The sequence below is a fragment of the Nannospalax galili genome, unplaced genomic scaffold (assembly GCF_000622305.1).
Source record: "Nannospalax galili isolate Female #2095 unplaced genomic scaffold, S.galili_v1.0 scaffold973, whole genome shotgun sequence".
In the NCBI taxonomy this organism is placed as follows: Eukaryota; Metazoa; Chordata; class Mammalia; order Rodentia; family Spalacidae; genus Nannospalax; species Nannospalax galili.
The window spans coordinates 2320022-2342039 of NW_008334020.1; the positions used below are offsets into that span (position 1 = coordinate 2320022).

The 22018-nt window shown below is 36.6% G+C and overlaps 1 protein-coding gene across 8 annotated transcripts in view; it reads right to left on the minus strand.

Moving 5' to 3' along the window:
* Cacna2d1 (calcium voltage-gated channel auxiliary subunit alpha2delta 1) overlaps positions 1 to 22018 on the minus strand; it is a 499112-nt gene that overhangs the window by 378955 nt on the left and 98139 nt on the right. For all 8 annotated transcript variants that reach the window (XR_003848843.1, XM_017797133.2, XM_017797131.2 and 5 more), the window contains exons 2-3: positions 20757 to 20838; positions 10939 to 11055 (exon numbers count right to left, since the gene is read on the minus strand). Coding sequence is in view for 7 of the 8 variants with exons in the window: in XM_017797133.2 (XP_017652622.1) it covers positions 10939 to 11055; positions 20757 to 20838 (199 nt within the window). In the remaining variant the exon portion in view is untranslated. The remainder of the gene's footprint in view (positions 1 to 10938; positions 11056 to 20756; positions 20839 to 22018) is intronic.

Here is a 22018-nt window from a genome sequence, read left to right on the forward strand (position 1 = left end):
CTCCTGGAACAGGGACCTCTGGCTGACTAGATTTACCAGAAGGGCAGATGCGAGGGGGGAATAGATGGGGGTGCTGACAGCACAGTGGACAGTGGCAGGGATGGCAGAGTATGGAGGCTCTAGTGGGAGAGGAAGGCTGTCTATCTGACAAGTTTATATTCATACTCAGATGCCGAGGAACTCAGAAAGTAAGTGAGTGTGACCAGTAATAGTCATATATAGAGAGATTAGAAATGCACGTGAAAACGTCTCAGTGTCAATTGCCTTAAAATGAATTTTTCTGTATGAAACTGTGTATTTTAACAACGAAGTGGAGATCTTTTTTAAAGGTTAAAACCTCATTTAATTTTATGTCTTATAGAGTTTATAATGAGTAAAAGATTGTATAAGCATAATAATTCATCTGTAAACCTTAAAATGTACAGCCAATTTTGAAAGAGATGTACCCTAGCTCAGAAAAATGTTATTGAATAGGTTAATGCTGTTTTAATGAAATGCTTCTTCTAATTGAAAAAAAAAAAAACTGAGCCATCTCAAAGAGGAACATCCTTGATCCTTGGGGAGAACTCAAGGGTGTTCATCTTTCTCTACATAGTATGAGATGGCGCAACTCTTTGATGAAAAAAATAAAAAAAAAAAGTCTACTCTCCTGAGCTCTTTATTCTTGACCATGACCATTATTATATCCTATCTAACATGACTCATGGTTTAAAATACTTAATTGCTGTAAAATAAATACCTTTCTTTTTTACAAAATGAGTCCTCACTCCCATCTGATCTCAGCTGTCTTTTCATTCTGCCGTTGATTGTATTGTGCTAACTCTTTGGTTTATGGATGCAATCAGATCAAAGTTTGTAACTCCACATTTAAACAAATGCCAATAGAAGTGGTGTTTTCTTTTCTTTCCTCTCCTTCTTTAAAACAAATTTCGTAGAATATCTTCCCCAAAATTCACACTAACTCTGGGAAAGTTCTTAACACAGCCCACAGCTAACTGAATAAATATTTTAATTAAGCAAATTCCAATTTTGCCCAGAGGGGCACTTCGTCCCACTAAACACTACAACACCCTTGCAAAATGCAAAACACACACACACACACACACACACACACACACACACACACGAGAGAGAGAGAGAGAGAGAGAGAGAGAGAGAGAGAGAGAGAGAGAATGAGTTAATGAGTTAAACCTTTCCTTGAGAGACAAAAGATACAAAATGACAGAGGAAGAGTAACTTCTGGAAACTTCTTACATGAGGGAAAATAAATCAATAATCTTTTTAAATTACCCATTCCTTGGGCTGTCTATTAATCATATTTGAACAGGACAATCAAAGTCCTACAGATTTCAACTTTACAGTCACCTTTGTATATAAAAGTTTCATTCCTACAAACAGTCTCACTCATTCACTTGGTTTAAAATCTAAAGCCTAAATTGATTTAAAATCCATTTAAACTAAACATAGTGGTACAACAGTTTGGGATTACCCTAGGCAATATGGTCAGAGTCCGTCTCAACTAAAAAACTTGCAAAATAAATACATGTTTAAAACCCTGTCGCCAGTTTGGTACGGTTTCAGAGAAACATTACTCACATTCACTCTCTGAGCCTCTTTCTAATCCCATGTTACCTCACTTTCCTTTCCAGGTCACGAAAGGTGATTTCAGCAATGACCCTGGGAGAAATCTGGCCTTGGAAGACTCTTGACCAATTCTGTGTTGATGCTCTCTGGGACTGATGGATGTTCAACATAGACTTCTCTTGGGTTGCTTTCCTGCATTGTTTGGCAATATTAAGACTTTGAACAGCCACCTCTGTGGCTGTTATTTACAATCCAGCCCTCAGTCCCTACCCAGCAGCATATTTTTATCCTCCTTTAGCTGAACTGAATTTGACTTGGTGAGAAACTCTGTTAAATAGAGCTTCAGAACAGCTCCACCCATGAGTGCACTTCTACCCAGGTTTGTGTGTAAGCTTGGGCATATTCTATCTTCTGCTCTTTCTCGACATGAAGAAATGCGTTTCATTTTATTCATCAGTCACTTCAACTAGCCTGGTAGACTCCTTCCGTCTTCATTTTTGTTTATCTCCTCACATTTTCACCCTACCCAGAGGTATGTATGCTAGTTCATTTTTCAATGTAAAAACACCTTCTCCTTGATCACGAAAACAAGTGCACATGAAGTATGGTTCCTAGATTTTACTCTCCTTCAAACTTAGTAGTTTTTATTTATATCCAATAACAATGTCTCCTCAGTCCTAAGTGACAGTCCTACATGACATGTTTCCAAAGATAAAACCCATCACCCCATTCTACCTGCTTTATTAGAATGCATTCTTCAAAATTCAAACTTATAATTTCTCATTATTTTCAAATTTTATAGATTGTTTCCTTTCTGACTATAAACATACTTATCTCTTCTCAATTTACAAAGCCCATGAAGAAAGGAAAACAGACTTCAGCATCATGTCATATTCATCCTTCACTATCTTCCTAAAACTCACAAAAATATGAATTAATTTGTACGGAGTCCTTTGCGCCTCAACCATTATTTCACCATTCTGTCTTACTCCATTCCTATGCATCCCCGGAATATGTTCTCACAAGAGCAAACCAGTAACTGCTAACAGCTAAATCCAATAACATTTTAATTCTTCTTTGAGATGTTAAAAATCTTCTCTTTTCTCATTTGGGTGGACTTAGTTTTCCTAGGATTATCATTTTTATGTTTATAAAGTAAAGCCACCAGAGATGAAGACTTGAATATCCACATTTTAACAAATCCTACTGGTACTTCTAACATATATTCTATAAAGCTATTTCCTCAGGATTGAGGCATCTCTGGTAGAGAAACAAAAGTAACCACAAAAAGGTTACCAGCCCTCCCCAAAGATGTTGTAAGCTGTAAACAACTGCAGAGATGGCTGCAAGTTGTGCATGGAATTCAACAGATGCAGCTTTCATACACTGTCACTCATGCTATACTGGGCTGTCTAGTAATTCAGCTGCCTGAGTTACCCATACTCCTACAAAGAACGCCCCACCCATGTTCCAGTAAGTATCTCCAATAAATTCATTAGTTCAGCAAGCGAGAAGCAGGTAGAATGAGTGTTCTGGATGGCCTTTGGTGCCCCTGGTTGGGGGAATAGATACGTGTTCATGAAATCCCAGGAAAAGTCATACCACAACTGGTACCCATGTAGAATCCATAGAATTAAAGATGAATTTTGGAAGGAAGAGTGGCACAGCCCCAGCTATAGATAGATGATCAGACATGTAACCGAAGGTGATCTGTCTCAGGGTGGAGCATATAAAGGGAAAACCAGATGTGGCTACCTCTCCCCAGGTAGTTTGGGATGGTGTGCCTCCTTACTCTAATTGCAATTGTGTGGCCTCTGCTATTGGCCATAAGGCATGTGACAGAGGCTATATAACTGTGGTTAGAACATCCTTGGGGAGAATCCCAGCATGGCCATTTTACTCTACATGATGTGAGACATCATGTCTCTTTAATGCCAAGGTCTATCAAGCAAATACAGAGATATCCAAAAGTGCTTGATGGACTAGATAATATATTGCACTCTCTGAAATCTGTATAAATGGAAATCAATCATGAACTCATTATGATAGCACTTTCATGGCCTATGCAACTTGGGCAATTCAGGCTGAACTGTCTTCTCAGAACAAACTTGTCCATGTAAGGACAGATTTACAGTGGGGGAAAAACACCTGGATGCTACCTCCAGAATTTGCCTCTGATTTGTTAGGAAAAGTAGATTCAGAAATATACTTGGATGAACAGAGAAAACAGAGGTTAATCTGAATTAAATCGCCATGAAGGAGTAGAAAAAGGCACATGTAGGAGTCATATGTTGTTGGATGAAAAACTAAGTGCCACAGGCGGGTTGCCTCCCCATGAACTGTTGGCCATGGAGGCCTCTGATGGGCGCTACATAATACAGGCTACTGCTACTGCTTGCATGCAAAAACTAATTCTGAAATCACCATACACTTTTGATGCTGGACATGGAGAAATTAAGCTATGACTCAGCTGGAAGCTCCCTCTTTCTGGCTGTCTTTTGTAGAAGGTGCTACACAGGATACAGGGAGAAAATCATTACCAAAAGTCTTGCTCAGTTAAGGATGTTGCATGTTAGGCAACAAGTGCCTAGTAGTGCAATAAAGGCTTAACTCTTACAGGTGCAAATAACTGTTCTGATTGGACCTGCTAAACATAAAGGAACTCAAGTTTTGTACCGTAAGTCATGGCAAAACTTGTGGCTGAGGTGGTCATATGCCCCAGTGTGGAGGCTACTTCTATTGTTTTGTTAAATAAATGTGATTTGCTTGTCAATGCCTTCTAAAGATTTCTATATATGTGCACAGACTACTAATATTGTCACCTTCGGTCCTGGAGGGAAACCTTTTCTTGCTGTGGGGAGTGGTTACTGTAGTGGGTTACAGCTTGTTAAACTGCTGAGAGTACATGACTGCTGCTGTGACATAGTAGGCGAGAGCCCAGTCATATATGGGAGAAAGTAACTAGACATCCATAGTGCAATCCACAAGGATCAGAGAGCCTATGGCAGGCGATGGGCCAAATGAAGGGGTGGAGTGATATGTAGCTGTTTCCTACAGATTATGACATCTGCTCATGAGGGATATGAGAGAGGTCAGGAAATGCTGATTAAAGTTTCAAGAATTCACCTGAAAGTTAAAAGATTCATGAGGTGCCTCCCTGAGATTACATAAGCAATGAACAAATGCTAGGGAAGATGAGACTCTTCAGTGAAGCTGCAAACAAGTTGTGCAAGGAACTCCACTGATGCAGCTTTGGTGACTCATCCCATCCTGGGTGAGTTTTTCGGTGATACAGTGTTCTGAGTCATAAATGCATCTATAAATAAGACAATTAAGCCTCTTGGTTCACCAGGAGACTTGGGTAGAAATGTTTCAATGCAGCATTGCAGGTGCCCTATCTGGAGAAAATGGATGTGTGTTCACATTTCCTTAGGAAAAGCTGCACAGTAACATGTAAGAAATACAGAAGCACTAGCCCAACAACTGAAGAAACATAATTCAACCACTCAGGTCATAATAATCTAATCCTTCCAAAAAAGACAAACAAAACTCATTTCAAAGCCTTTGAAAGTACTTGTCATTTTCCTCTTTCATTTTCAAGTCTTAGGTTGAATATCAAGGTTAAATTAAGAGTTAGGGCATATTACAGTTTTTATAGCATCAGAATAAACTGGAGCCACTTTAATTAAAGTTACTGGAGCAACGAGAGTGAGAAAAGATATGCCATAATTGGAAAAGTATCACTATATAAATGTGTTTATTCCAACCTTGATCCTATTTTCTCAGAACAAAATGCATACAGATCTTCATTTACTGAGCAGATCCCTTGGCTAAGCTGGCTACCGAACAATGGGACCACTGATTTCATTTACCTCCATCTCTCAGGAGACACCATTGGATTGTTTTGTTGAAAGGGTTTCTCCCATGAATTGCTCATTAACACTTGCAGACATTGCAGCCTAGTTGATGTTGAAATGAATGCTATTAGCAATGTTAAATAACTGTTTCATTTTTATTTCTAAACATCATTAGTCTTTAGATTGTGTTATGAATCTTCCAACAATGTTAGCAAGGCAATCATGTTGTTTCAATTTCCTAGAGTTAGGTAGAACAAATTTGAGAAAAAAATAAGTCAATGGAAATCAGCTAAACAATAAGATGGCTGAAATCATCATTGTTAGGAAAGAAGATTAAAAAAGGCCTGGAATTGCACACAGGAGTCATAAAGTTCAATTCTCCTGCCTCCTTATATTATCTATACAGTGCTGAACAAGAATCTTGGTCCTATGAGTTTCTTTACCCATAAAGTAACAATGGATAAATATTTAAGATGTCAGCTTCACAGGATATCTACAATGACATAATACAAAAGAGTGATGAGAATCATTTTGCATAGCTCACATCCCTCCCTACAAAAAATACAAAATCACAAATACTTAGGTGCAAAACTCTATTTTACTATCAAAGAGATGGCCTGGGGGCAAGAGAAACTATTTTCACATTGATTTCTTTTATGTTCTACTCTAAGGCTCGTTTGTGGAGCAGATCAAAAAACTGTAACACCTTGTATAAAAAAGTTAAAATAAATTTTAAAAAGAAAATATAGAGGAAAGTAGACTAGAGTAAAAACATAAACATACATGAGCTAAAGTATAAAACATTGTAATGAGCTATATTTGCATTGTTAATCACTAAGTTATAAAAGGTAACATTAAAATGCAATGCTCAAATATTTTAGATTGTATGGATGCATGCAAAATCACATTTCCTGCACATATTGAAAAGCAAGTTACGTTTTTTAATGGTGTTTATTTATTTCCTTTAAAAAACTACATTATCAGCTGAGTATGATGGCACACGCCTTTAATCCTGGCACTTGGGAGGCAGAAGCAGGCAGATCTCTGTGAGTTCAAGGCCAGCCTGGTCAACATAGTCTTTATAATGAGTGCCAGGCCAGCTGGGGCTATTATAAGGAGACCCTATCTCAAAAAGACCAAAACAAACAAACAAACAAACAAACAAAAAACCTAAAAAACAGATATAAAATACTATACCAAAAATTTTTAAATTGAATTTTTTCTTTCACGTTTTAAATCTATATTTTTGTCAATTTTTGTTACATTTTATATATTAGAGTGTGTACATGTGTGTGCATATATGCATGCATGTGTGTGGTAGATGCTGGCCACAACACACATGTGAAAATAGAGGACAAGGAGCTGGAGAGATGGCTCAGCAGTTAAGAACACTGACTATTATTGCAGAAGACCTGGGTTCAAATCCCAGCACCCACATGGCAGCTAACAACTGTCCATAACTCCAGTTCCAGGGGATCTGACAGCCTCTTCTGTCCCCTGTGGGCATTCATTGCACAACACAGGTGTACTTACCTACATGCAGGCAATACATGCAAACATATAAAAATAATAAATAAAATTTTTAAAAAAAGAAAGGAAAGGAAATAGAGGACAAACTACACAACTCAGTTCTCTCCATCTACCATATGAGTCCCAGGGATCAAACTTGGGTTATCAGGCCTGGTGGCAAGTAATTTTCCCCACAACTGAGCCATCTCAAGCATTCCTAAAAGTAGTTTTTTTCTTTTTTAAATTTTATTTATTTATTTTTTATTTTATGTGTATGAATCTATTGCCTGCATATGCTTAAGAGCACCTGTGTCATGCAATGCCCATGGAGGTCAGGAGAGGGTATCAGATTCCCTGGAACTGACATTATAGAGGGTTGTTAGCAGCCATGTGGGTGCTGGGAACCAAACCTGTGTCCTCTGCAAGAGCAGTCAGTGCTCTTAATTTCTGAGTCATCTCTCCAGCCCCTTAAATCTAAATTTTCATCATTCAATGTTATCTGGTTGATAATGCTGCTATTTAAAGAAAAATGAAAGTTTAATAACTTTTCTTTTGTTGTAAGATTTATTATTTTTTTAGCTTCGTTTATGTATGTATGTTCACAACATAAGTGCATGTGCCCACAGAGGTCAGAAGAGGATGTCAGATTCCCCTGAAACTGGAGTACAGGCAGCTGTGAGCAGCCTGATGAGGGTTCTGGGAACTAAACCCAGGTCTCTACAAGAGTAGCAAGTGCTCTTAACCACTGAGTCATCTCTACAGCCCCATAAAGTTTCAAATATAAATGAAAATTATTTCCATACTATATATTCTATTCCATTTAATCTTTTTTAAACAAATATTAATCTGACACAGGGTTCAGCAAAAACATTATAGTTTCCTAGAATGTTCTCTAAATTATAACATTAAATGACTAATGTTTAGTTAAGTATTAATTAATTCCATACAGTGTTTAACAAGAACCTTGGTCTTGTGGACTTCTTCACTCATAAAGTAACATAAATAGATATTTAATACGTCACCCTCATAGGATAGCTATAAGGACTTAATACCAAAAAATTATTAGAATTTATGTAGTTCATATCTGCTAGTCCTATAAAAATACTAGATCAGAGCTAATTTAACTAGCGTATTTATTCATTCTTTCTCCTTTTCTATAACTGTATTTTTTTCAGCTGGTCAGAAACACCTGAATTTCTGAATATCCTCTCATATTCGTGCTGTGTATAGGCTTTGTAAAGACGCATCAGCATCACCTGGGAGATTATTACAAATGTGGTATCCTTGGCTCCGTCTCCTGAATAAACATCTGCATTTTAACCTGAACTATGCATGATCTGTATGCACATTAATGTCTGAAATCACTGCATACATTATATATTAGATACATTTCCTTGGTAAGTTTCAAGAGCCCTGAAAGACCCAGCATCTCATTGAAAAATGAGAATAATAGTATCTAGATATAGTATTATTATGAGATAATTAGATCCTGCTACTTAGTAATAAACGCTTAATAAAGTCCAACTGATATTAAATTCTGTCACTTACTTCTTATTTGTATATTCATGGTTTTTCTAATACACTTTTTACAAAATTACATGAATAAAACACCCAGATAAATAAAGTTTCTTTAAATACAGATGTCTCCTTTCATATACGCCTACAGCAAAATGCCTAGAATTAAATTAATAATGTCATCTTGCATTCATTTACAGTATAATATACCACCTGTGTTGCAATTATCTTCAAAATATTTCCCTGTGAAGTCATGTTTTCTATTTTTGTGGAATCAAATAAGCTAAATAAAGAACTTAGTATGAAAACAAACATGAACCTGTCTTCCAGACATAAAGTCTAACTAATTCTTTGTTAATTATCCTTTATACCTTCTGTACCCCGCTGTCATGCAGGTAAGATAACTGATCTCCCAAATAATGCAGCAGGTGTCTTGAACTTCACGTACAAATGGGAAATAAGAAAACAACCCCAAAAGCCTCCAATTTTAATCCACTTAACAAAAGATGAATGCTGTTTCATTAAACAATATCTTCCATGGTACAGTCAAAATATTAAGCACTAAAGTAGAAAGCACCTTATCTTTATTAGAGAAGCTTGGGTTGCAAACATTTATATCTCTCAATGTTTAAAAATGGTATTAACTTTGGTAAAACTGAAGGTAATAATGCTTTGAGGTTTCCCATCATAAAAGTTTGTCTTGGGGCTGGAGAGATGACTCAGTGGTTAAGAGCACTTGCTGTTCTTGCAGAGGACCCAGGTTCGATTCCCACATGGTAGCTAACAACTGTCTGTAACTCCAGTTCCAGAGGAATTTGAACTCTTCTAACCTCTGCAGGCATTGCAAAACTTATACGCAGGCAATTCATTCATACACAAAAAATTAAAATAATAAATAAAATAGTTGGGGCTGGAGAGATGGCTCAGCAGTTAAGAGCACTGGTTGCTCTTGCAGAAAACCCAGGTTTGATTTCCAGCACCCACATGGCAGCTAATAACTGTAACTATACTATTACAGGGGATCCCACACCCTCTTCTGACCTCTGTGGGCATTGCATGACATGGGTGCACTTACATACATGTAGGCAATACATTCATATACAGAAAATAAAAAATAATAAATATTTTTAAATAATAAATAAAATATTTTTAAAGTTTGTTATACCAAGGATTACTCAATGCTATATTTTAAGAATTATAATAAATATTCAACTTCCAGCAATGTAACATACCAGGTATCACAAAAGATATCCCTGCTATACTGCAACAAGATCCTGGCTACTTAGAGAATCATAATTAAAAGATTTATCAGTGCCTAAGAATGCACAGAAAAATTTTGAAGGCCAAGATAAGTGAGTACAAGATGGGTGAATACAGTTCAAGACAATATTTAATGGTAACTTTTACTACTATACTTATTACTTTATTTGTAATTGTTATTAATCTCTTATGTTTAATTTATAACTGAAACTTTCTCATAGGAAAAATACACTGCAATTGAATCTCTGTGTCCATGGACTCTGCATCAGCCAATTCAACTGATCTCAGATCAAAAGGTACCTTTTTAAAACTGAGTTTGTACTGAGAACATACACTATGCTTTTCTTACCATTGTTTCCTAAATATTTGAGTGTGCAGAATATTCTTACTTCTTGTAATTTCTTAGGTATTATAGGTAATCTAAAGAAGATTTAAAGAATTTAGGAAGATGTATGCAATTTATATGGAAATACTTTATCATTTTACATAAGGGTCTGTACATTTGTGGATATGGGGTTCTTGGAACCAATACCCCATGAACACTGATGGATAACTGTATACAGTTCAATACCATCCACAGTTTCAGGCCTCCACTGGATGGTGTCAGGATGACACCTAACTGGAATTGTCAAGTGAATAAAACCTAAGTGCACCTAGATTAGTCACACAAGTATAACGAGGATGGAGAAAAGCCAGCCGCTGAAGACGACATATGATATGTTGTTAACGCAGCTCAACAAGCAAATCTCAGAAACTGGATAGAAGAGCAGTTAAAAGAGGGACAACTATTTTTATAAAGGTAAAGTGATCAATCTATTATCGGGTATAGTGGCCATGTTTGCTAAGAAGGCAGGATCATGGGAAAGGAGAGTATTCCAGTTTGGGGGATGCTACCAATGTTCATGAGGCTTGTGTTGCAGTATAAATTATGTGCTCATTGAATTATTATGTTTAACAACTTACAAAGGCATAAATATGCATATAATAGTTAAATATATGTTTCTTACATGTTATACAAATAAAATATTGATATAAATTGAAACAGGCAGAAAAAAACTTTATTTCAGATTCCCATTGAACCCATGAACTTATCAGGTGACCACAGTCACTGAGGTAAAGAAGGTATATCAGGTAAATCCTTTAAAAAGCAAGAAAAAGAAATAACAAGCAGCTGTTGGCAAATCACCAAGGAGAAGACCCCAACTAAACTCACCACCAGGGCTTTGGATCTGTTGCTGAGAAGTTTCTCAATGTCTCTGGCTGCAATTTCCACAAGCTGACGTGCATTATTTGGTTCCACAGTATACAGATCTTGGTATTTCTCATAAATCTGCGCGTAAGGAAAGAAATTTAGTAAGAATGATAGCTGCTTATTTGACTCATAAATTCATTTAAATCCTTCTAAAACTAAAAACAACTAACTAGAACTATCTACCCTTTCCTCTTTATTTTATTTTTTTTTTTTACATTTGAATATACACCAGGAAACAGAAAGAAATGAAAATTTTCTATAAGAGGACAAGCTTGCTAAAAATAATCGGTCATGGGACTGGAGAGATGGCTCAGCAGTTAAGAACACTGCTCCTGCAGAGGATCTAGGTTTTGTTCCCAGCACCTAATGGGGGCTAACAACTGTCCTTAACTCCAGTTCCAGAGGTTCTGACACCCTATTATGGCCACCACAGGCACTGCCTGACATAAGTGCTCTTACACACATGCAGCAAAACACTCAAACATTTAATAAATAAATAATAATAAATAAATGATTTTTAACTGTAGGTCATATCACAGGTTATAAAACAACCTGTGTTAAAAAATAGTTTACATGTGCAATTTGGGAGGCTGAAGCTGTTCCCTCGGCTAAACTTCAAAACCCCATATTAACTGTCAGCCTCATTTTCAGAAAAGGAGGCCACCCTAGAAAATAAGGGAGAACCATCCCATAGGAGGTAAAATCTGGAAGATGTGTAAACTAAAATAGAAGAGTTAGGCAACTGAGAATGTATCAAGTGGTGACTTCCCACCATTTTCCATACAGTGACTATGCAGGCTGAAGTTCACTCCTAAGCTTTATGGAGAGAGGTGAGAAATAATGAGAGAATAATGAGACCCTCACTGTGGCTCACATAAGAGCACAGGCAGCTTCAGAAACAGTTCACATCTAGAAGAGTTGAACGCTACTGAAGTCTGGATTAAAGTTGTGGTTAGAATTGTAATGGTGTGTTTAGCATCTTAAATATGGGGGGGAGAATTAATCTGTGCTTGTTTTAAATTTTAAATCACTGAATCAAACGATACCAGAATTAAAATAAGACCCAGCTTCATTTCTGGCTCACCTAGGTGTCTGCGGAAGGATTTCCCTAGAGTAACATAAGCTGCACCTGCTTTACACAGCCTGCCCACTCCCAGCAGGAGAGGGAGAAGTGCAAGGGGGCAGGGAAGGAGGAGAGACAGTGTTTGGTGGCTGGAGCACTGAGCTGAGAAGGAAATCCCCTATGCACAGAGCAGATGGGCCACACATGCATGACTAAACCATCTTTGAAGCCAAACCTGGCAGCTTTTTATTGCTTTTTGAAAAATGAATCCAGGCACATACCAGAGCCAGTTCAACTCTGCTTTTACTCTGGCACAACTCTCAAATTCTGCTTTACAGATTCTAAACCTTGGTCCCAGCTGAGCATTAGCTTCAACTGGATACAAATACTTGCACCATTTATCTACCAAATAGTATGTTAGTTTTCCATGAAGACACATAAAGGCAAATATAGATGATACACATATACACATACATATACATGTATAAATATATGTATAGACTTTGGGGGACAAGCAGTGCTAAAAATTGAACTTAGAGACTTACCTGTGCTAGGGTAGTGCTCTGCCACTGAAATACAACCATATTTGTATAACTTTTAAGAGATAAATAACTAAGTAATATTTGATAGATTTCAATCACATGATGCTCTTAATCAATTGATTCAAACTCTGAAGCTTCCCTCACACTCTTTGAACACTGCCCTGTAGGTTTTCATTCATGCTATCTAAGGCACATTACTTTAATGGTATAAAAAAAACCTATATTTGGGTTCATCCAGGATTCCAGCACATCACCAGATGGCTTATGCTTTCACAGGGTGGATTATCACATCCTGTTCTAAACACTCAGGTTATCCTTTAAGAATTCCACCCAGCATGAACCTCTTTCATTTTGGCCTAAGATGAGATTCTGGAACATCAATGCATGAATAGATTAGTTGATTTGAGTTACAAACAGATAAACCTCAACATCATTTTAATTGATCCAGGACATTTAGCTCTTTGCATAAGACCAATAGGGTTAATTGGTGTGAACTGTAGTGATGCTTGCATCATTAATAACTTCTGCATTTTTCTCAAGTCTCACTTTTTTCCTGTGGTACAGAAAGAACAACATGCTTCACAATTACTAGAATTGATTCAGGTGTACAATGAACATTTCATATTACACACTATGGATGATGTCATTTATTCAGTCACCACATGTGCCATACATATTATTGAGAACTTTGAAGAGTGAAGGGATTATAAATCCATTTCTTTAAGGGTATACATATCTTCTCAAATATATAAAGAATACTTAGAAAATTGAATTTATGATATAATTTTAGGTACTTGAGAAAATGTATTTATGATACAATTTTTAGGTACTTGACTATATCTCAACTGCCCATGTTAAAAGCATGGTTCCTAGGGTTGGCCCTATTGGAAATTAGTGAAATCTTTGGGAGGTAGGAGCTACTGGGGGAGGGGGTTCCTAGGTTACTAGGAACATGCTCGTAAAGGGGATTTTCTCTTTTGCTTCTCGTCCGTAATGTGAATACTTTGGCTTTGCCACAATCTGCAGTTATGATGTGCTTGCCTGCCACAGGCCCAAAACTATAAGGCAGATCAGTCATGGACCAGAAGCTCTAAATCTCTGAACCAAAACAAACCTTCTCTGTTTTCAGTTAGTTACCTCAAGTATTTCACATAGTAGTAGAAACCTGACTAACACAAGAGGTAAAAATAAAATCTGCTTCACAAATAAATTTTAAATAGATGAAGTGAAGAGCTTAAAACTATAGCCCTGGCGTAAATATCTGGGCACATTAATTTACATAAAAAAGAAAATTGGAGTAATTCCTTTGTCAATGAAAATGAATAAAATTATATAACTACCCCACAAAAGAACTAGCTCGAGTCCTACAAGCTCCTGGGAACCTGCTCATATGATTCTATGGTAACGGCGTCAGCATACACAAGTCCCATGCAAACCCAGGCAGACAGTAACCCAGCATAGAAATGGAAAAATGAACAGCAGACCCCAATCTTATCTGAAGGTATGTTGGCAACTGATTGCTGCTAGATGAGGAACAGCTGATCTTCCTGAAACAAGGGACTCTAGATAGCTTGCACTGGGGAACAGCTGAGGGCACTGTTAAGGAGGGAGAGAGGAAACAAAGGGATGAAGGGAGAGGTACAGGGACAGGAGAGGGTCAGAGATTGTATAATCATGGTAACTAGTGATAATTTCTGAGGGAAATAAGGAGCTCTGTATGTGAAATGACAGATAGTAACATCTGTTTATCAGAACTCAAACTCATGTAATTTTTTTCTAGGCATCTATTCTCCCTTTCACGTATCAGTCTCATCCCCATAGAGCAGCAATCCCTGGAGTAGATTTCCAGTCCTGGTTCCTTGATTTCTCAATCAGAATCACTAATATACTAATTATACTCTGTTCCAGAATCTTTTTTTTAACTATATCAGCATATTGAACTCTCTATCACAAAGAAAATGAATATTCTATTGACACAAGATGGTATGGCCACAGTGTTAGTAATGAAAAGAAATTATCCACTCAAAACACTTGTGTAAATACTAATTTAATTAGAGAATACCCATGAAAGCTCAGCAGACACACTTTACACTTATATCCTTGAGAAGCACATTAAAATGTAAACGTCTAGAACTTAATACAATTTTCATTTATAAAATTCTATTGTAAATAAAACCAGGAAGTTCTATAGTGGTGCCATTGCAGAATAATTATACTTTAGGGATAAAGTTCCAAAAATATCAACTTTGGGCTGGGAGGATACCCCAGTTGGTAAAACACCTGCCTTGCAAACGCTGATCCCCAGAGTTCACATAAAAATGTCAATGTCAGGCAAGGTGGAATGTGTATGTAATCCCAGCACCGGGGAGACAGAAACAGGAAGATTCTTGGGGCGCCCTGGCCACTCTACCCTAATTGGTGAGTGCCAAAACAGAGACCCTGTCTCAAAGGTAGTGGACAGTGTTCTTGAGTATGACACCCAAGATGGTCTTCTGCTTACACACATGCACACAGACATACATACACACACGCACACACACACACACAAACACACAAGCTTTTTTTTTGTCCTTTTGAGACAGGGTCTCTCTGTAGCCTGAGCTTTCCTGGAACTCACTATGTAGACCAGGCTGGCCTTGAACTCACAGATCTGCCTGCCTCTGCCTCCCAAGTGCTGGGATTAAAGGTGTGCACCACCACGCCTGGAAGAAAATTTAATCATTTTGGCAAGGCCAAAATAATGGCTTCTCCTCTTTACCTTCCATAGCTGCTTATTGTGTTTAGATGTCTTGGTCAGAAATATCTTTGCCAATGTAATATTTCCAGTGTATTCATAATCTCCTAAAGTATACCAGTTGCCTCTTTTAACATTCAAAATGTTTTTCTCTGTCATGATAGTAGTATATTTAATGTGAAAATACTTTATGATGAGATACATCTGTTCATAACAGCCTATTTTGTGATACAGCTCATTGTAAGGAATAGTATTTTCAGTCTGGTATTCTTGTCTGTAATTAAGAACTACCATGTTTTCCTAGAATTATTAATTATTCATTTACTATTTGATTACACAAAAGTACAAATCCTTTACTACTATTTGCTTCATGACAATAATATTACAAGTTCAACAATAATATTACAAGTTCAAAATAAATTTGGAAAGATCTGAAAAATTAATGGTCATAGGAAAAAAAGATCCACATTTTTTTCTTAAGCATATTTTCATATTCTAGCTTAAAGTTTCAGAAATTCCAAAAGAACATAACATGTAAGAAGAAAGACATATCATCACATGGTGTGCATTTCAAATTCCTTAGATAAACAGTGGGACACAACAGTAACCCACAGTGTTTGCTTCCTTTAACACCCTTCATTGTCAAAAAGTGTAATGCCAAGTTAGGATTGGTACAGAAAGAAAGTGAGGAGCTATATCAGATAATGTGGGCAAATATTTCAAAATACTCAGATTATCAAACACTAGAGAAATACATTCTGTACCTTACATATGCATAGCATGGCCCTGGATGTGTTGTAAACCATCAGCAAAAGCTATAAAAGGCATCTGATAAATGGAGAATGGAAAGGACCGAGGAAAACAATGAAGAGCTGAAGACCACGATGAATGTGAGTACCACAGGGTTCAAATCTTTATACCTCAGATAGCACAGACTATAAGATACAGGACAAACAAAGCTTTTATATCCATAGGCCTAAAACAGGGTGAACACATCAGATTCTAAAAGCACAAAATATAACAAGGAGTTTACTCCAGCTGGGAGTCTTGCAAGAGGATGAGCAGCAAAGCAAAAGTTTCCTGCAATCCGCTACTCTAGGAACCTGGCTTACCTCACCTGGCATCAGTGGCATTAGGAACCTGGCTTCCCTCACCTGCAATCTGCTATCCTAGGTACCTGGTTTACCTCACTAAAGACCAGGTCCTGCTGGTTCCTTATCCCCCACCTGTCCCTGCCAATAAAACCAGAACTATTTGCAATAAGGAACAAGTTTAATTCTTTCAAATAGGTCTTTGCACCAGATTTTTAATATCAAATATGCTCCACTTAGAGATAAAATGAATCAACTCAAAATTAAATGAGCCAGTGTAAATGCCAGCGATCAAATACTTCTCCTAATGAAGAAGAGACTATGAGAATGACCCAAAGAGAAAGGGGGAGGTATAAAGCCAAAAGTCCACAAACGACACAACAGATCCCCCAGGTGACTACATCTGCTTATGTTCAATGGTTTGTTGCCCCTGAGGTAGAGTACGAGGTGGCAATCAAATATAATAACTGAGGGCTTCTGACATATTTTCAGGACTCTGTTTCCTGTTAATATAATATCTTACAGATTCAGAAATTCATTACATAGAAAAGACAAACAGCTTTTATGCACCAATTTATATTTTAGAAAACCTTTTCATGAAGCAAATTCTCATTGCTACAGAATTCATCCATTCATTACATCTCATATTTTGGATATGGACTAAACCCTCAGAAAAGCATCATGATTAAATACTGTTTCAATAGATCAGAGGAACAAATGACTGCTTATGAATATTTTTAATTCATAAACCTTGTTTTCAAGAACATCATGGCCACTTTAAAATATTATCTGTTCATGATTATACCACTACACTGTCCCTTGATCAGAAAGGTAACTATGTGTTCATGGCAGGATGTTATGTGTGCATCGGTTCAGTAATACCATTTAAGCCTAGTATTAATGCCTGAATGTTTGTATGTGTATGTGTATATGTGTGTCATGTGTGTACATAGAAGCATGTCTGCATGTGTGTGGGTGCATCTGTGTGCATAGGGAGGCCTAAGTTTGATCTCAGTGGTCTTCCTTGATTGCACTCCATCTTAGTATCTAGACAGAGTTTCACTTTACCCAAGCACTCATCAATTCGGATAACATAGGTAGTCAACTTGCTCCAGAGATTCCCTGTTTGTGCTTCCTGAAATGGGATTACAGGCAGGCCCCACACCAACCTGGCATTTAGGTGGGTAATGGGGATTCAAACTTTGGTCGTCAAGTCTGTGCAGCAAGTGCTTTACCCAAGGAGCTATTTCCTCAGTCTCTAGTATGTGACCTTTACCATAACATAGATTACTAATGTGAGAAAAAAATGAAACTATATAATTCATTCAATAATATTAACCAACTTTCCCATAACTAATATTTTATGATTCAATAAACCAATTTTCATAAAATTTCAAAGATGATAAGTTTAGTAATATACTAATTCTTGCAGTTCTTGGCCTTCACATACAAAGTAGTTGTATTTATGAAACCAGTAAAAAATAACTGCACTAACTTGGGAAGAAGCGCTATTTCTACAATGCTGACTTTCAATCCTGGAACACTACAAATTCCACCATTTATTCAACTTCTGAGGTTCACAATAGCTCCCCCACTCCCCAATCTGTATAGCTCAGTAGAATATCCTTCAAGTACACCAAGTCTCAGCACTACACCAAACAAACTACAGAAAACCTCATGATACTGTCCCCTATATCAGAATAAGTTCACACTAAACTCTGGCATTCTCCAGCTAGTGTTAGCTTTAAATTCCCATGAGACAGGGAAAGAAAGAACCTCCTTTTGTACATACCCTGGGCCTTCTCGCTAGGAAAAAAAAAAATAAGACAATCTTTTATGTCTTCATGTGCTTAATAGCTAAACTAATTTTCCAGTAATGAATCTCTCTCTCCCTTTCTCTCTCTCTCTCTCTCTCTCTCTCTCTCTCTCTCTATCTCTCTCTCCTGCTTTTAAATTTTTTCACTCCACTTTGTTATACTAACTCAAAGTCATTTATTCAGCCATTAATACTTACTGTCTTCTAAGTAATCTATACCTCAAAAAAAGTGTAACAAATGCCAGGTGAAACTTTTTTTTCTCAATCATTTCTTACATCCCAAAATGGCACATTTACTGAAAGCTTTCATATACTAACAATAGCAGAAGTAACAAAGAGGTCAGCCAAGCAAGTGGTTTTGAGGTTAGAGAATTACTGAAGGAGGGAGAAGCTCCCAACAACTGTTTATTTTTTATCTCAATCTGTCAATTAAAAGGTCATATAACTTAGCAACAGAATCTGTCATTTGTCATTGCTGTGGTTGAATGAAAGCTTTGCCCTTAGTCAATTTAAACATCATTAAAATAAAAATTAATAAATAATATTTACTGAAATGTCCACAAATTCCATCACCTGACAGAGGCTCGCATCCTGGTCAACACTTTCCCATTCTCACATATTCCCCCATTCAATCATATACTGGAACTTACAGTGGCTCTCAGATACTGTGTGCTTGAGCTCTGGAGAGATCATCGGCATTCGCATCAAACACCTTACAGACACAGAGTCGGTGTGCCTTATCAGAAACATGGGACTGTAAGCTCTTCAGGTTTCTGATTTCCTCAGATTTGGGGATATTAACATATACATAATGAGATATCTTGGGGATGGGACAGAAGTTGAAACATGAAATTCATTTATGATTTATACATACCTTAGAGACATAGCCTGAGGCAATGTCACACAGTATGTTTAGTATGCATGTGCTGAAACTACAAACCATCACACTTGTGGCATCACATCAACACTCCAAAAGTTTTATATTTGAGAGTGCTTAGAATTTGGATTTTCAAATTAAGGATGTTCAAAATAAACTACAGTGTGTTAAACACACTCTTGATTTAATGCCTTCAACTGTTCTATATATTTTAAAGTATTTAACAAGTTTCTTCATGAATTTCTATTTATACATAAGTTATACATTCTAGTTTATCCCAAAAAGAAATATTAATACAGAGGTTGAGCATTCTTAAATAGACAATGTAAAACGCAAAGCTCAAAAATTTTGAGCATCTGGCATGATGGCCAGAGTAGAAAATTTCCTATTTGACCTCATATGACCTATTGCAATAAAATACAGGTGAACTAAAGATGTTTTCTAAACTACTTTCATGTATAAGGTGTATATGAGATATGAATTTAATGTTTAGACTTGGGTCCCAATTGTTAATTTTCATGAATATGCAAATATTTCAAAATCCCACAGTGCTAGAGAGATGGATCAGTGGTTAAGAGCACTGATTACTCTTACAGAAAACCTAGGTTCCGTTTCCAGCACCCACATGGTGGATAACAATCATCTGTAGCTCCAGTTCCAGGGGATATGATGCCCTTTTTCTGACCTCCAAGGGCACTGCACAACATGGGTGCACTTACAAACATGTAGGCAAAACACTCATACACATAAAATAAAAATAATAAATAAAATTTAAAAAATACAAAATCCTGAACAGGTCTGGTTTCAATACATACAGACATGAAATATTTTATACTATTTCATCTAATTAAGTTACCACATGTTTGAAATATAAAAGACTTCATTGTATTGCTAAGAAGAGAAGATAAGAATAGTTCCAAATTTTATATTACTTATTTACCCACTAAGCAGTGAGACCCTTAAAAATGAATTTAATTTTTAATAATCTTATAAAACACATACATAATCTTACATAAAGAAATATATGTCTAAGATCCTACAAAATATTTATGTCGTAGAAGCTTGTCATTTTCAAAACTCACTTTAGAATGACTCTCACAGTTAATTTAGGAATCATAAAAATTAACTTTTATAGTATTTCTACTTCCTTCACCAAAATCTTAATTACAAAGAGTGATGACACATTCTAGTCTCTAGACATGGTTATCAATGCTTTTTAAATATTTTTAAAGTAAAATCTATCCTCAAAGAATGAGTTTACATTGCCACTGAGGGTGCTCAAACAACCCATCCCTAGAGCTGCAATTACCACTGTGGAGAAATTCTAGAATGCATTCTGAAGAGTGGAAACATAATTTTTAAAAATGTATAGCATACAAATTTGGATCCATGGGGAGTTATACACAGCACAGGGACTCATTAAAGTGAAGGCTGTGTGAAAACCATGAAGTATGGCCAGAACATTCCATGAACTGTGAGAGATGGCATTCTGGTTTAAAATAATGAACAATGTGAAGAAGGTGTCACAAAATCACCCTACAATGATGGCAGAGGAAATCATATACCATCTGTAATACAGATCGACAGCTTCCTAAACGACACAACTGCATTCAAACTAGCAAAAGAATAAGAAGACCCACAGGTGGAAGTACTCACATCAACAAGTTGATTGACTCCACTCGCTGTTTTGGCCAGTGTGACAAGGTCTTCTTGCATCTTATCCACCCATGACTTGATACTGTGGGAATTAGAAAGAAAAACAGCCTATGAGATTTCGAGCAGATAATAGCCAGCACTGATTAAGGTTGTTCCGTCTGTCTTGTTCCTCCCAACTCCCACCAACTCTGCTTTGTCATTCTGCTTTCAGAATGAACAAAGAAACAAACAAACAACAACAACAACAAAAAAACACTGAACTTTAATGAGCACTGTTTTTTTTTCCTACATTTATTTTTGTTGTTATCTTTTTTTTAGTTGGCTCTTACATTTCCGTGTATGTAAAAACCTTCTGGAGGATGAAATGTCCCTAAATCAAAAATAGAAAATGACACACGTATCTTCAGGATCAAGAGGACAAACATTTCTTATTCAGTGAAATCATGAAAATAGTTACTAAACAGATCATTCAAAACTATAATTCTTTATTTTAGTTTCCACATATTTTGATTATGGAAAGTATATTTAGAATAAACTCACCATCTTTGAATCACTACAAATTACAAGGTCACAAATACCTCAGTGCACAAAAACTAAAGATACTCTGTTTCCCCAGCTAGACACTACGAATCAGAATGGCTGAACCAGACCTGTAGTTTCCAAAACGATATTTTAGAATAAAAATTATGACTTCAAAGTTCAAGTACTTTTTTGGTACCTCATTATGATTAATACACTCAATATCAATATAAATATGTATAAACTACAGGTTGAAATATAAACTACAGATATTAGAACATTTTGGATACACCTAAATTCAAGTTTTATCTTAGGTTTTCCTGGCATAAGGAATATCACCATATATACCTCATTTTCTCATTCTAATCACTGTAGTTTAATCTTCACTTCCTTCCTACACTTCATCTACTAATCCTCAGGCTGTTCATCTGAAATGTGTCTTCTGTGTTCTCTGAGTAAACATAAACACAGGTAATCATTTTTTTTAATTTTAAGAGGTGGTTTTAATGTAGTTACAAAGCAAACTTGAAACATAATACAGAATTCAGTATACAAACAGTTAAATCATAGGATAAAGCAATTTATAAGGAAGTGAATAAATTGTTTTGGTAAGACTGAATTTACAAAGCATTTCATACAGAACATCTCAAGCAATCTTGATCATCTTTATACCCCTCTCCCCACTGGCACCCTCCCATAGTCATCTCCTACCACTGCAGCCCATATACTCTGTCACCCCTGCT